General features: G+C 43.4%; 1 protein-coding gene across 3 annotated transcripts in view; it reads right to left on the reverse strand.

Moving 5' to 3' along the window:
* Abcc5 (ATP binding cassette subfamily C member 5) overlaps nucleotides 1-15346 on the reverse strand; it is an 85992-nt gene that overhangs the window by 46236 nt on the left and 24410 nt on the right. For all 3 annotated transcript variants that reach the window (XM_051191141.1, XM_051191143.1, XM_051191142.1), the window contains 2 exons: nucleotides 8641-8997; nucleotides 5152-5223 (listed from right to left, as the gene is read on the reverse strand). In XM_051191141.1, coding sequence (XP_051047098.1) covers nucleotides 5152-5223; nucleotides 8641-8997 — 429 coding nt within the window. The remainder of the gene's footprint in view (nucleotides 1-5151; nucleotides 5224-8640; nucleotides 8998-15346) is intronic.

The raw sequence follows: 15346 nt of genomic DNA on the forward strand, positions 1-15346 counted from the left end.
TTTGCCTTCACGGTACCTAATTACAATAATTCTCAACCGGTATATAGTTATACTGTTTAAGTATTTGTTCCTGCTTTATTCAGGGAAGTTTTAATCAGTCTTTTAGCTAAGTTCCTGAGTATTACAGATTATCTTCACTCATGTTTCCTGTACCTATGAGATTAGTCAGATATAGATGCTTAATCTTCAATCACTTCATAGACATGCAGAACATGGCATTTAAATGTTTTAATATTAGTACTCCATTGACATGAGACACTGTTGCTCCTGACAGCACCATGCACATTCCCGAAAATATGTTGGACACTGTTGTTGCTCCTGCTGGAGTTCATTCTCACCTCAGTTAATGGCCTGTTGGGCAAAGAATTGCCCCCACCTTGACCACTGATTTGGACATGCAGTCCAATGTGCTTGCAGGAGACAAATATAGAAGACTGCTTGACCTTGCCAAGTCAGGGGAAGACAGCCATTCTACCTCCCTGCTGTTGTTGTGGTCTGTCAGGTACTCTTGGCCTTAGCCAAAACTGGGTGTACCAACGTTGCTGTAAGACCTAGGGTGACTGTTCAGGTGGCTTGCTGTTTCTGTTCTTGCTGCACCTTTTGGAAGTTGTCCATCCACACTTCCTGTCTACTCTAGTATCGTTATTTTCCTTCTCAGGTCTTGATGAGGTTGAAGATTAAACTATCACAACTATTATTCTCTCTTCCTAGTTAGATATATTAGGTACTAGACTTACGTTTTCCAGCTTAGGACAACTTTATTGTAAACCCCATTATGCCTTCACCCTAGGACTAGATATGTAGATCATTTTGTTCTTGATTTTCCTTTTCTTAGAGCACACTTGTTATTCACTGTTTTGTATATAGTTTTGTATTAAGCCTAAATCTTTTCTTTAGACTAAAAGGGGAATTGTAGTGAGATAGTCATTCTGTGGCACTGACCACGCCCTTTGGGGGGTAGAGCCATGGGCAGATGCGACCTGTGGAAGGAAGTCGGAGGGAGAGCTGGGAAAAGCTCTCTTGCTGGCGTGACTCAGACAGGAGAGGATCGGGCAGAATTTCCTGGTGTTCATCTGTCTAGGTTGTAAGTTATTTCTCCCTGAATAAACATCTATTCGGCCTATTTGTTTATCCTGATCCTTATTTAACCGCGATAACCATCACCTGTAGCCAACTGTTCTCCCTTGAAGGAATAGTCCTTGGCCTCGTGGGGGCAATGGGCCACTACACCACTACGAAACTGAGCTGTCCATCATGAGCAGGGTATTACCTGAGCTACCACACCATGAAGTTGAATATGCATGGCAGCAATCCAGTATCAAATGGAAGTGGGCCAGAGCAGGTCCTGAGAGCACAACCAAGTTAACATGAGAAAATTACTCAATTGACTCTGATTTCTACTCCTGCTACAATGCTATCTGCTCCCAAACCTGGACCCTTAGCTTCCTGGGGTGTGTCCTATGATTGACTGACAGAGGAAGAGGAGAGTAGGGTCTGGTTTAGTAATGGGTCTGCACTCTATGCAGGCACCACCCAGAAGTGGACAGCTATAGCATTACAACCTTTCTGGGACAACCCTGAAAGACACAGGTGAAGGGAAACCTTCACTGTGCACAGAACTTTGGGCATGGTTATACATTTTGTTTGGAAGGAGAAATAGCCAGAAAAGAAATTTACTATTCATGAGCTATATTCAGTGGGTTGGCCGGATGGTCAGAGACTTGGAAAGAGCACACTTGGGAAATGTTAAGGAAAGCATTTGGGGGAGAAATATGTGGACAGATCTCTCTAAATGAACAAAAGATGTGGCAATATTTTGACCTGTCCTGTCAATAGTCAGCCTAATGGGTCCATTAACAAAGCAGCCAAAATAGCAACAATGGAGACTATATGTGGTGGGGTGAACCAGGATGCCCCCATGGGCTCATGTTTGTATACTTGGTTCCTAGGTGGTGGGATGTTTGGGAATTATTGGGAAGGTGTCTCCTCCAATTAAATGTCTTCTTTTACAAGAGTTATCATCTTTGGTTTCTTCCCAGCAACAGAACAGTAAGTGAGACACTATGCATGGGCTGAACATCATGGATTTCTCTTGACAAGGCTGATTTGCCTACAGCTGCAGGTGATACCAGGTCTGTCAGGGGGAGAAAACAACACTGAGCACCCCCAACATGGCACCATTCCCTGGGCTGACCAGCCAGTGACCTGGTATCAGTTTGACATTGGACCTCTTCCTTTGAGGAAAAGGCAACACTTTGTCATTAACAGAATAGACACTTATTCTGGTTATAGATTTGCTTTCCTGCACATAACACTTGACCAAACCACCATCCATGGATGACACAATGCCTGTCCACCATCTTAGCATTCCACACAGCATTGCTTCTGACGAAGAAACTCATTTCACAGCTAGAAGTAGGGCGGTGGGCCCAGGTCCATGGAATCCACTGGTTTTACCATCCTGAAGCAGCTGGCCTGATAGAACAATCAAATGCCCCTTTGAAGACTGCAAGAGGCTAGAGACCTGGTAAGGGGTCTCCAGAAGTAGGTATATGAATATGTAGCATGGTTTTCCTACAACCAGGATTCACAGGACCAGGAATCAAGGTCCTTTAGGGTGTCGCGTGTTACCATGTCCCACGTTTAAAATCAGTGGAAAACTGCAACACAATCCAGGCAGGATGATAATGGGCACAGACCCTTCAGGAATGAAGGTATGGGTCACTCCTCCAGGAAAAGTCAAGACCTGCTGAGGTGCTTGCTCAGGGTGGAGGGGGCAATCATAAACACATCTAAGGCTGGGTGATCCGTTGGTAAAAGTTAGACTGTAATTGACATGAGTGTTTCTACCTAGTTAAGAATGTATTCGTGCATGTATACATCTACATTAAACAATATTTGTGTTTTACTTCTTCATCATGTAATGTAACAATGATTGAGATAGTATCAGCTGTTATCACCCTAGAAGACCAAGAGTTCCTCAAAGGATATTGCCATCTATTTTTAACTATATAGTTTGCAGGGTTGTACATGGGATAGTTATGTTATCAAAATTACAACCTAGTTATTGTTTTTCTATGGAAAGTAAGCATGACATAAGGAGATGTGACTGTGTCAGATTGACAAGGATGGACCTGCAATGTATAATCTTGTTTGTCAAATTGACTACATTGGAATCAACCAAAACCAAAGCAGCCAGGAGGGATTCTTGCCTGGATTATTTATTTGATGTAGAGAGACTCACTCTAACTCTGGCTCATTTGAGGGCTAGAGACCCACGCTAGATCTAGCCTCCACCTTCTTGAATAAGGTAACTTATACTTTTTGCCTTTTGCCCTCACTGGTAGCAAGTTTATCCTGCTGCTGAGGTATTACTTTGCTGTTAATTCCAAGGTAGACTGAAAATCACTGAGATACCCAGCCTGGTGGAATGAACAACTACTGGATTCTTGACATTTCCAATGGGCAACAGCCATTACTTGACTAGCCAGAAATCATTCATATATATATATATATATTCATTCATTCTATCAAGTTCTCTCTATCTGTTCATTCTATCTGTTCCTCTCAAGAACCCTGACTAATACAACAAGCAAGAAGGCCCTTTTTTTTTTTTTTGCAGTTCCCCCAGGGTACCATAAAAATTTACAGCTGGAGCCTGCCACAAGGTAAGGGTGTCCAACTTATTTATATGATTCATTCAGGATGACTAGACCAGCTCCTTCTGTGAAGTGAGGACCAAAATGGAAAGAGAATTCCAGGTTAGATATCAATTGATATGAACAGCATCCTTGCAACATGAAGAGGCTACATCTTGAGAGGAATTGATTCAGCAGTTTTATCATGGTTCCTTTTGATACCAACAGTAGACTTCTGTTTTGAGTTAAGGATGCTAAAGCTGTGAAGCAAAGTCTCATTAATCAGTGCATGGAGTGCTTGATGAATAGGCATGTGCTAGTGAATACCGTAACACATAGTATGTATATGCAGGCATATCTACCTACAAGCCATCTGCTATACACAAAAGGGTTCAGAAATCTACCACTCCTGGCTGCTCGCAACAACACTGTCAGCTAAGAGTTAAACTCTAAAGAATAGGTAAGGAGAGGGGCTGACAAGCTTCCATGTGAGACAGGCTGCCAGGATGTGATGCACAAAGGCCAAAATCCATTTGGTTGAAACATAGCTACTGCCAAGTCACCCCCTGGAAACGCAGCATCTTGCAAGCATTAAGTAGCACTTTGACCTTTCCTACTCCCATGAGCCCCAGCATCACCACAGATCCTCAAATCTGGCTAATTATGAGAAACCACCTATCAGGCCTTTTGCTTTTTATGAAGACCCATGGCCGAGCCCAAAGACCAGAGCAGAACACAGTTCCGTGCTCTAAGAGAACCATCGAACACCATGACTGGTACCAAATAAGAAAAGGAAACTGTCCCCAGTACAAAGATCCCACTGTCCTGAACACAGACGACTGGTTCTGAAGACCACCTGTCAGGAGGCAGTAACAACCTATCCCTATCTGCATCTAAGTAAGCTGGTTTAAATCTTGCAGGTACCTGGTTTTCTCTCATTATTGGGTTCCACACACTCATAATCTGTGCTCACCCTTTATCCCTCCCTCACAGCTCTGCAGCATCTGCAAGGTCCCTTACATTTTTCACTCGCTGTCTCATGATGTACTTGTGTATCTAGATGCCTGAGACACTCTCTGGCCATGAATTCCCTGAAGGAGTAAAATTGCAGTTTAGGCTGAGGAGCAAGTGAGACTGTGCTTGTGAATCCAGTCCTGGTGGCTCACTTAAGCACTCTGCTGCAGTGGGCATTGTTTGGTCATCTCTCTCATCTCTGCTACTTCCATTCCTAGCACACCTACAGCATCCAATAGCTACTTCCTAAACAAGAAAAGGCACAGGGAACAAATGACACCAGGTGGTTCATCTTTTAGCGACTCATCCGGTATTAACGGTATCCCTTCCAGACACAAGGCTGATAAAGGTGGCTAAGTCACGGGCACAGTATAGATCACCGTCCCTTTGTCTCCATCTCTACCGACTCTTCAGCAGTTCAATTTGTTTTTCCTGAATGTCTGCCAAGTAGAGCCCAAGGAAAAAGCAGAAAATACCAAGGAAATAACAAAATTCTTACCTGGCCTAAGATGGCTGAAATGAGAGAGGTTTTTCCACTTCCCACACTGCCACAGATTCCAACCAGTTTTCCCTGTACAAAGCACACAGAGAGAAGGACATCAAGAGACTAGCAGTCACGCGTCCTGTGACCTTCCAGTCAGCCCATCAATCCAGAGACAGTGAAGCCCTTTGGGAAGATTAGTTGTCGCACACATCATGGTCACCAGTCACGTTTAGAAAGTCTTAGCCTCTTGCCAACTTTAAGGTTGCTGAAGTTTTGTGGGTTTTTTTTTTTTTAATTGTTTTCACAAGGCAGGACTCTTTAAAATTATTTTATTGTAATTTTTCTTCCATAATTCATTTTATTTCAGGAAAAGACTACATGTATTCTATCCATTAAAATATAATTTTTATTTATTATTTTATTTATTTATTTATTTATTTATTGCTTTGTTTTTTTCAAGGCAGGATTTCTCTGTAGTCCTGGCTGCTGTAGACCAGGCTCAAAGCTCCACCTGCTTCTGCCTCCCGAGTACTGGGCCTAAAGTTGTGTACCACCACACCTGGCTCAAAACACAATATTTTTATACTTCAAGCTTCTCTGTAAAATACATGAGGAATATTTATGCTATCAATATCCCAGAAAAGTAGAAAGCGAAGCCTGGTAGTTTCTAAGCAGTCATCTTTTAGTGTTCTCAGACAAGCAGTGTCAAGCAAGACCACAGCGGGGTCCCACGGTCTACAGATGCCCACGGTCTCTCTATTTACATACCCCTTGTGTACCTATGTACATATGGCTTGCACACACCCTCCTAGCAACTTTAAATAACCTCCAAATTACATATACTATATATAACACAATGGTAATAGTTGCTACATATTGTATAAGGAATGATGACAAGAAAAAAGGTTGTATGTGCTCAGTATATACAACTGTTTCCCAAATATTTCTAACTGTGATTAGTTTGAATGTTGCAACCAACAGATACAGAGAGCCAACTTATATGAAGGTAAAATGATAAATCCCCAATCAGTAATATAAGTTTCAAAGGCAGATAGTTGACTTTTAAATGTCTCTTTATTTTTATCTTTTATGTATGCTTGTTTTGCCTTCATATATGTCTATTCCTGGTGTCTGTGGAGACTAGGAAAGGGTGTCAGATCCCCTGGAACTGGAATTACAGTCAATTGTGAGCCACCTTTGGGTGCTGAGCATTGAGCCTAGGTCCTCTGGAAGAGCAGCCAGTGCTCTTAACCACTGAGCCATCTCTATAGCCTTGGCTACCCTAGAACTTGCTCTGTAGACCAGGCTGGCCTCAAACTCACACAGAACTGCCTGCCTCTGCCTCTGGAGTGCGGGGATTAAAGATGTGTGCCACCACCTTCTGGCAACAACTGACTTTTAAAGAGAGCTACTTCTTTGGCAGACCTGTGTTGTGGTGATCAAGTCCCCAAAAGAAGAGAAGGGAGGGTAGGGCAGAATATGACTAGAATTTCAAGTCTACCCATATCTGCTAATTGTGTGTCCCAGTGTTCCAAAGCAACACTGTGTCTCTGTGTCCTTCATTGGGATAAGCACTGGAGGAAGGTTAGTTACTCACTGAATCAAGTATTACATTACAAAACAGAAGAGTAAATTTCAGGTGAATATGAGCAGTCATTATTCTAAAAGAGTTGACCAGTGACACAGTGGCACTGGCCCAGCAATCAGCACAGTTATCAAATAAGGAGCCTGCTGCTAAGCGTGAAATAAAAGCTGGCGATGACCTGTAAGTGATACACTACACTGACAGCTTCAGGCGACCACCAAGGACTGTCTTACTCACGCCTGCCAAGGGCATGAAGCTTGCTGCTGTCGCCTTGGTCTACCTCTGGGTCAGCCCAAGGCACCTCTAGTCTTGTCGATGCTGCTATGCAATGCATCAGAGCCTCCTCCTGCATTGCAGATGAGCACGACTTACCTTCTCCGTCTCCAACACCTTCAACTATAGGGGCTCTCTCACCCTTCTCCTGCAATAGAGGAGCTGCCCCTCACAGAGCTCTCCTTGTTTCTTTCCATGTCTCTTTGCACACTCTTCTGAACCCAGTAGGGCATGTGAAAATCATAGCTACTTTTGTAACTCCTCCACACCCTTCTTTCCTCTGAGGGTGAAGTCAAGGTGGGATAGGAGGCCCCACTGGGCATCATCTTCACGGCCTGCTCTAATCTCCACACTCATCCGCTCCAGTAACCAACACACTCCAGATGGAGGGCTCCTATGCCCACTGCCATCACCTTTTTAGACAGGAGTCACCATGTACCAGGATGGCCTCAGCCTCACAGTGATTCTACCTCAGTGTCCCCTGAGCTGGGACTATTGAGTACCACCCAGCCCAGCTAAGACATTCTTCAAACCAAGTCTCTCCTTGGGAAACCTGTTGGAAACGCAAGACCAACAGTGCCTGTCCCAATGACACGACGTTACCGTCCATCCTTTGCATAGTCTGTATCACAACCTGACACACAATGTTTCCCTTGCTTGTTTGTGTCTGTCCACTAGAATGTAAGCTCCAGAGACAGAGATGTGACTATATTCACAACCCTTCAACAGCACTTGGCGTAAAGTTGGCACTTAGAAAAATAAAATAATAAAATAAAGGTGAATGAATGAATGAATGAATGAATGAATGAATGCCCATCTGGGGCCCACAGATGATACTGTCCTCTAAACATGAGGCTAGGTCACAGCCATAGTCTGAACCATAATTAAGCCCTCGACCTGAAATCTATTCCAGCCACACTCTGAGAGTCCAGGTCTGTACTAGCTGAGAGAGATATATTATATACCCAAATCATCTTTCACTTATATTAAGAAAAAAAAATCACAATATGGTGATTAAGAACAACCTTAAGGGGACTAGAGATGTGGATCAGTGGTTAAGAGCACTTGCAGCTTTTTAAGAGGACCTCAGTTCACTGCCCAGCACCTACATCAAGTGGCTCCCAACCTAACTCCACCTCCAAGGCACCTGACACCATCTTCTGGCCTCCAATGGCTCCTGCTCTCACATACACATACCTATATGCAGACATATAAAATTAAAAAAATGAAGGCAGCACCAAGAATACCCTTTATAAGCCAAATTCTCTGTGATGCACACCCTGGTGTTAACAAGGAACCCACACCATCACAGCAGTGGCTGTAATGAGAACAGCTCACACAGAGCAGCCAGAAAGCCAGCACAGAGCAGGGTCCTGGAAGAGCCACAAAGGGCTTCATCTCCTCATTGTATAATGAGCATCTCATGAGATCATCAGTTATCAATTCTGCTGCTCACAAATTGCTCTTGATGCAAAACCACTCACAACCAGAGAACTCGGCTTAGGGGGAGGAACCTGCAGGGTGCCAGAGTTGGGGGTGGGGGGAGGATACAAGCAGGGAGGGTCTGGCAGGGTGGGGTGGTGCAGGAAGGAGCTGCAGAGTGGGCTGATGAGGGAGGCAGTAGGGTGTACAGGCAGGTGACTCACCTCTTGGATTTCCAGGTCAATGCTGTATAGTGTCCTCTGCAGGCGCAGGCCCCCTGTATGGATCTGCTTGCCTTCTCCCTCTTCTGGACTGGGCCGCTCCTCACTGTCCGGAAGGAGCTGTCCTTTCTGTTCTGCCAGCACCGCCTGGTGCTCAGTGTGCTGCAGCTGCCTCGACTTCTCTTTCTTGCCCCTGGTAGCCCTCTTGTCTTTTTTCATTTTGGGGGTCAGCTTGGGCGAGTTCTGTACACTGCAGTGGGAGGAGTCCCATGCCAAGGTGGCATTTTTCATCTCTATCTTGATGTGAGGGCTGGCCGGTTTGCTCTTTACCATGTGAACCTCTTCCATTAGAAACAAACTCTGATAGGAGTTGTGAGAGAGGTGCAAAGATGAGACACTGGATCAGGACCAGGGAGACAAGCTTATGGCGTACACTCACGTAGCAAAACACATCAGGCTATACAGTGGAAGGAAGCTGAAGAGCAAAAGGTAGCTCATTAGTGTAGCCTCACCTCGGGACTGACAAGGGGTCTCAGGGCCTCGTCCATTGACCCAACCCTCTATGCTAAGTTACACACTGAGATACCCCTTTTTTCTGCTACCCTAATGTGGACCAAAGGACTTTAATAACTGATGGGGATATGGACTCCTTCATGCAATCACTTGTAGGTTCCTGAGTAATGGTGAGGAAACCCAAGGGGTATGCTGACCCTGTATGCAGACCGTCACCATGCCATTGTCCTTCCAGACCACTTCTGTAGAGCTAATGCCTGCATACTGCCCTCACTCATGGCCTGGCACCTATTGAGAGAGGCTGAACAGAGACTGGCACCTAATCTAAGGGCCTCTGTGAGAAAGAAAGACCTAATCTAAGGGCCTCTGTGAGAAAGAACCTCGCTGTGGGAGGAGAACAGACTCTTCTCGGCACTCCTATTGAGTTATTTCAGAAGGAAGGAAACATCAAACAAGGGAGCATGTCTGGAGTTAGAGCTGGGATTCTGAATTTAGTTATATTTGGAACCCAGGAATGGTTACAAAGCATCATCATAGAAGAATTTTCAGAATTAGAAAATCCCTGGAGAAAAGATAATTTGCAAGATGAGGACCTCTGCTTAGTCACTAAATACCCCAACTAAATATACCAAGCACTGTTAACTGGGACATGTTTATCCCCTTTCTCTGGACCTCAGCATCTGCTTTTAAGAAGACGGGTTAAGCAAGGGCCTCACTGAACTCATCAAGGACAGCAATGGACATGTTAGCACGGATGAGGGTGGGGGGGAGCCCCCGAGGCCTCAACCCTACGCAGAGAACTACAGGCAACTAAGGAGTCCTGAGAGCCAAGAAACCATCCTCCCCAGGGAAGAGAACACCAACTGGTTATCTAGTACCAAGTGGATAGCTCTGAAAACACACACGTAAGTAACATACAGACTGAGCAGGTTGTGTTTATTAGGAATGTGTGTGTGTGTGTGTGTGTGTGTGTGTGTGTGTGTGTGTGTGTGTGTGTATACAGATATACATATACGTGACAACAATTAATGAAAAGAACAGGCCATAAATTTGAAAGGGAGCAACAAAAGATATACATGAAGGTTTGGAAGAAGGGAAAGGATGGGGAAATTATGTAATTATAATCTCAAAAAATAAAAGAAATATGATGGGAGATGTCATTCTGTAAATATGTTTCTCTTATTAGTTAATGAAAAAAGCACTGTTAGCCAATAGGAAAGGACTAGGAGACTAGGAGGAGAGAGGAGGAAGGAGGGAGGAGTTTCAAAACGTAGCATGGGGAGAGCAGAATGCTGGCCCCTGTCCGGTAAAATAAGGCCACGTGGGAATGCTTAGATTAATAGAAATGGGTTAATATTTAAGACAAAGCTAGCCAATAAGAAACACTAGTAATAGGCCAACAGCTTTATATCTAAGAGAGCATCCCTGTGTGTTATTTGGGGCTGGCGCACCGGTGGGACAAGACTGGCAGGGAAAACCTACAAAATGGCACCTAAGAATTTCCACTTAACACTTAACAAAAGCTTAAGAAACGGATTTAGAAACAAAAGAACAGAGACAAGCAAGGCTTCTTGGTAGCAGTATTTTTCTCGGTTGGACTCTGTTTTGCTAGAGACAAGCAGAAATTTGCGTGGTTTCTTTAAGGGAGGTTTCCTGACTCAGCATAAGCAGCAAAGGCTTTTATAAAGAATTCTGCTAACAACTTAATGGTGTGTACGAGCAGCTGGCAATGGCAGTGACCACATCTCCAAGCTGCAGCATGCTGATGGATGGCAGTGCAGATGAAGGCAGTGAGCACAGCTCTCAGTTCTGGCAGTAAAAGTACCCGCTGCCATCTTTGATAGACCGTGGCTAACAGAACTGTTGCTTTCATTTGACCAATCTTATTTACCAGATAAAGACTCGTGGCCACAAAAAGATAAAGATTTATAGTAAAGACAGATTCAGATTAAGAAAAACCTCTAAAGGTTTACAGTGTGTTTTAAAATATACATAGGCTTGGGAGAGAAAAAGAAACAGGATAAAATGCTTTAAAAAAGAATACTAAAAAGACAGAGTAGCTGGGTGTGGTGGCACACACCTTTAATTCCAGCACTCAGGAGACAGAAGCAAGCAGATCTCTGTGATTTCAAAGTAAACCTGATATACTGAGTTAATTCCAGGACTGATAAAAGTTACACAGAGAAACCCTGTCTCAAAAAATGAAAAGATAGAAGTAGAAGAAATAGAGTAATAAAAAGCCAAAAAGATGGAAAGCACAAAAAGAGTCTGGATACTGTATGCTATTGTATTGTCTTTAAGTTGTTTGACTGCTGAGGAAATAACAACAACTGTTAAAAGAAATACTTCTGAATTAATTCAACTTATATATTTTAAAAATGCTTTGACTTCAAAATTTAAGTCCAAGGACAGGTTACTGGGGAAAAGGATTTCTATTTTGTTTCCACAGAAAATGAAAGACTGTGGATTCCTGACCCCCTGAAACAACATCCCAGGCGATCCAACATTCAAAACAGCTGGGACAAGGCAGACTTGCAGACCACTACAGCCAGGATTTCTTCATCTTCTTAGGATCCCCAAGACAGTGTCCCCTACCAACAGGAAGCAGTTTGGAAAGAACAATGCCCAAATTCCCAAATATTATTTATAAATGTTTGTTTTCATTTAAATGGGGTTGATTATAAATGGATAATAACCACAACCAATCTCTTTTAAAGGTAAAAAGGGGATTGTGGTATAGATATGAATACTTTGCTTTAGAATGGATTTTCATTTATTGACACAATTTAAGGTCAATTTTGTGAGATATATATATATATATCCATCCTCTTGTTTAGGTATTGTGTTTATATAGCTCATTTAAAAATGTATAATTTAGTACAGATTTTAGATAGTTACCTATAATAGTCAAAACTTTAGTTAGGTTTTACCTATAATAGTCAAAACTTATAGTTAAGTTAGTTAGGATTTCTAGATATACAGAGATGTATTTAAGATGGATAGACATTCTTCAAACCATTCAAAGGCCTACAGAACATGGCATTTAAAATGGTTTAGGGTTTTTCTTAACACTGAGGCACAACTGCTCCTGGCAACACCACCTGCGTCAGAAAGGAAGATGGACATTGAAGAAACTCATTATGGTTTACTCCCAATATAACAAGACTAGCCATTTGGATAAGATACTGCTCTTCTCTGGACTGTGTGACTTTATGCTGTATAAACTGGACATGCAGGACCCACAGGAAAGTGACTGTTGAAACAAGTTGGTCAGTGCTACAGGGTTCCTGCTTCATGGAAGAGTCTGCTAGACAGTCTGCAGGACACGGAGAAAAGTGACTGACAAACTGCCAATACAGGTTGACAGTTTAAAGTTTCCTGCTTTGCTGAGGAGTCTGCCAGACACACTATGGCCTATAGGCTGAAGATGGAACATTACAGAAGAACTTCGGGTGACTGACCAGGAAAGTTGTCTCTGTCATTTCTAGAGTTTATATATTATCTTTCTGTGGTTTTTGATGGAGTTGAAGACAGATACGTATGGTTAAAGTCTTCCTTAGTTAGGATTAAAGAAGTTGCATATAGGACTCAAAAAGATAGGATAGATGATGAAATATTTTCTTTAAATCTTGCTAAATGTTAATGGACTGAACATTGTTAACTGTGGTTCTTATTTGATAACTGTTTTGTTATATATTTTGCTATGTTAAGGTTAAAACCCTTCTTTTTATTTTAGACAGAAAAGAGGAGATGATGGGAGATGTCATTCTGCAAATCTGTTTCTCTTGTTGGTTAATGAATAAAGCACTGTTGGCCAATAGGAAAGCAAGATAGGCGGGACTAAGAGACTAGGAAGAGAGAGGAGGAAGTAGGGAGGAGTTTCAAAATGTAGCATGGGGAGAGCAGAATGCTGGCCCCTCTCTCCAGTAAGATAAGACCACGTGGAAATACTTAGATTAATAGAAATGGGTTAATATTTAAGATAGAGCTAGCCAATAAGAAACACTAGTAACTGGCCAACAGCACTATATCAAATACAATGTCTCTGTGTGTTATTTGGGGCTGGCATGGCGGTGAGTAGAGGCCGGTGGGGAAACCGCTCGTAACAGAAATAATTAAAAATAAATTAAATCTTTTTTTCTTTTTAAAGATTTATTTATTATGTATAATGTGTTCTGCCTGCATGTACACCTGCATGCCTGAAGAGGGCACCAGATCTGATTATAGATGGTTGTGAGCCATCATATGTTTGCTGGGAATTGAACTCTACACCTCTGGAAAAGCAGCCAGTGCTCTTAACCTCTGAGACACCTCTCCAGCTCAAAAAAAAAAAAAAAATCTTAAAAGAAAAGGAAGGGTTACATGTAGACCAAGCTCCCTGGGCCCCTGAGCCTCCTGCCACCACCAGCTGGGATCGCAGTCTCTCTTTCTATAACCCTCCCTGTGCCATAATCATCCAATTATCACTTTCCACATTTCCCAGAGAACCTTCACTGTGGCTAGATTTTAGGTGGCACCCCTGTCTGTGAACAGCTGTGGAATTCCAATTCCTAGAGCCTTCCTAGAAACTAGCTAAGAATGACATTGACTGTTCTGACAACTTCATAGAGCAAAACCACATGCGGATAGAATGCCCACCATTTCTTCCTAAGGAGCCATGAAAAGGATGAAGATGAGAGATCTGGTGTCTATAGTGTATACAGATTTTCCTGTACTTCCACCCTGCTTCCCACAACCCTCATGTGCTGAGTCGGCAAGGGTCTCACACACCTCAAAGCAGAGATGTACACCTGCAGGACAGACAGCAGTCTCAGAACACAGCACCTACCAACCTCACTTTCCACAGGGTGCTAACCACCAACACCGATTCCTAGCCCCTCGGTGAGGAATACACCAGTCAACTCAGCACCTGGGAGGCTGAGGCAAAACTGAACAGCCAGCTTGATTCAAAACAAAGCCCGCCCTCTACAAACCAAGGAGGAAAACGTGCTCTCTGGAGTAGCAGAAATACTCACAACGCTGCCAGACACAAAACAACACACTGTTGCACTCGGACAAAGGACAAAAAAGTCCTTTTCCAGTAGAAATATGAGTATGCCACCTGATAATACATGGTCTCACTTAGGAGGGGAAACTTCAAAACCAAGGTGGGGATCACCAAACTACTTTTCGTCCTTATTTCTTCATCTAAAACTCAACAAAATCCATCTATTGCCAAGAACACAGAAACAAAAGGGGGTGGGAGGCCTGAAGGACTTCAGTCACAATATTCCCTTCCTCCCACAACTGGGTATTGTGGCTTCAGTGAGTCAAAGCTCTGGCTGTCATTACATCAATCTCATGGGACTCTGGCTCTTATTTTGTGTGCCCAGGAGAGGAGGAGGGATACAAGAGAAAGGGGGACACTCTGGAGGCAGTTTTCTTGGCCCAATGCAAGTTGCCTGATTAACTATAAAAGTAAACAATTGAATTAATTCCAACAAGCTACCCTAACCTTTATCGGAACATCTACTGTTTCCCCCAGCCTCTTAAGGGAGTAACATCATCCATCAAGCCCTGGAGCTTCGACTCTCCATATCACCAGAGAGGCTCCCGTATACACCTCACTGACCACGGAAGACCATCAAAAGGGATGCCCTGTCAGTGAACTCCTGCCCACACAGAGCTGCTTCTCCTTTCTGGAAATTATGTGTAAACCCCTTTCAAATCAATACCTGCTGCCCTCCGCCCTCCCAGGTAGCTCCCTGTTATGCTACGCAGTTGCTTTAGTCTCCTGTGTTACATGGTTGGTTGCATTATTGGAAGGTACAAAGAACACAGAAAGGTCTGATCAACTAACCACGCAAGGAAAAGAGCTGGTACTTACTTAACTGTACTTCTCAACATGATCTAGTTTTATGACTATTTCCATGTCACTGCATTCCCTGCCTCATGTAGTGGCAATCACTGGGTAGGAAAAAGAAATATCAAAAGGACTCAGCATCGCAACCAATCAGAGTGGCGGTGGGAATGAGGAAGGGGTGGGGCAATGCAACAGCCACCTGGCTGTGCTGGTCTACTTTAAGCCACTTAAAGGCTGAGTAAATGACAGTGTATATCCATGTTGGGCCTGGCAGAAGAGGTCCCTCTGGGAAAGGGACACTGCCCAGAACCAGACCAATAGGAGTTAAAATTTTAAATGGCATTACTCTCATCC

The sequence above is a fragment of the Phodopus roborovskii genome, unplaced genomic scaffold, assembly GCF_943737965.1.
Source record: "Phodopus roborovskii unplaced genomic scaffold, PHOROB, whole genome shotgun sequence".
Taxonomy (NCBI): Eukaryota; Metazoa; Chordata; class Mammalia; order Rodentia; family Cricetidae; genus Phodopus; species Phodopus roborovskii.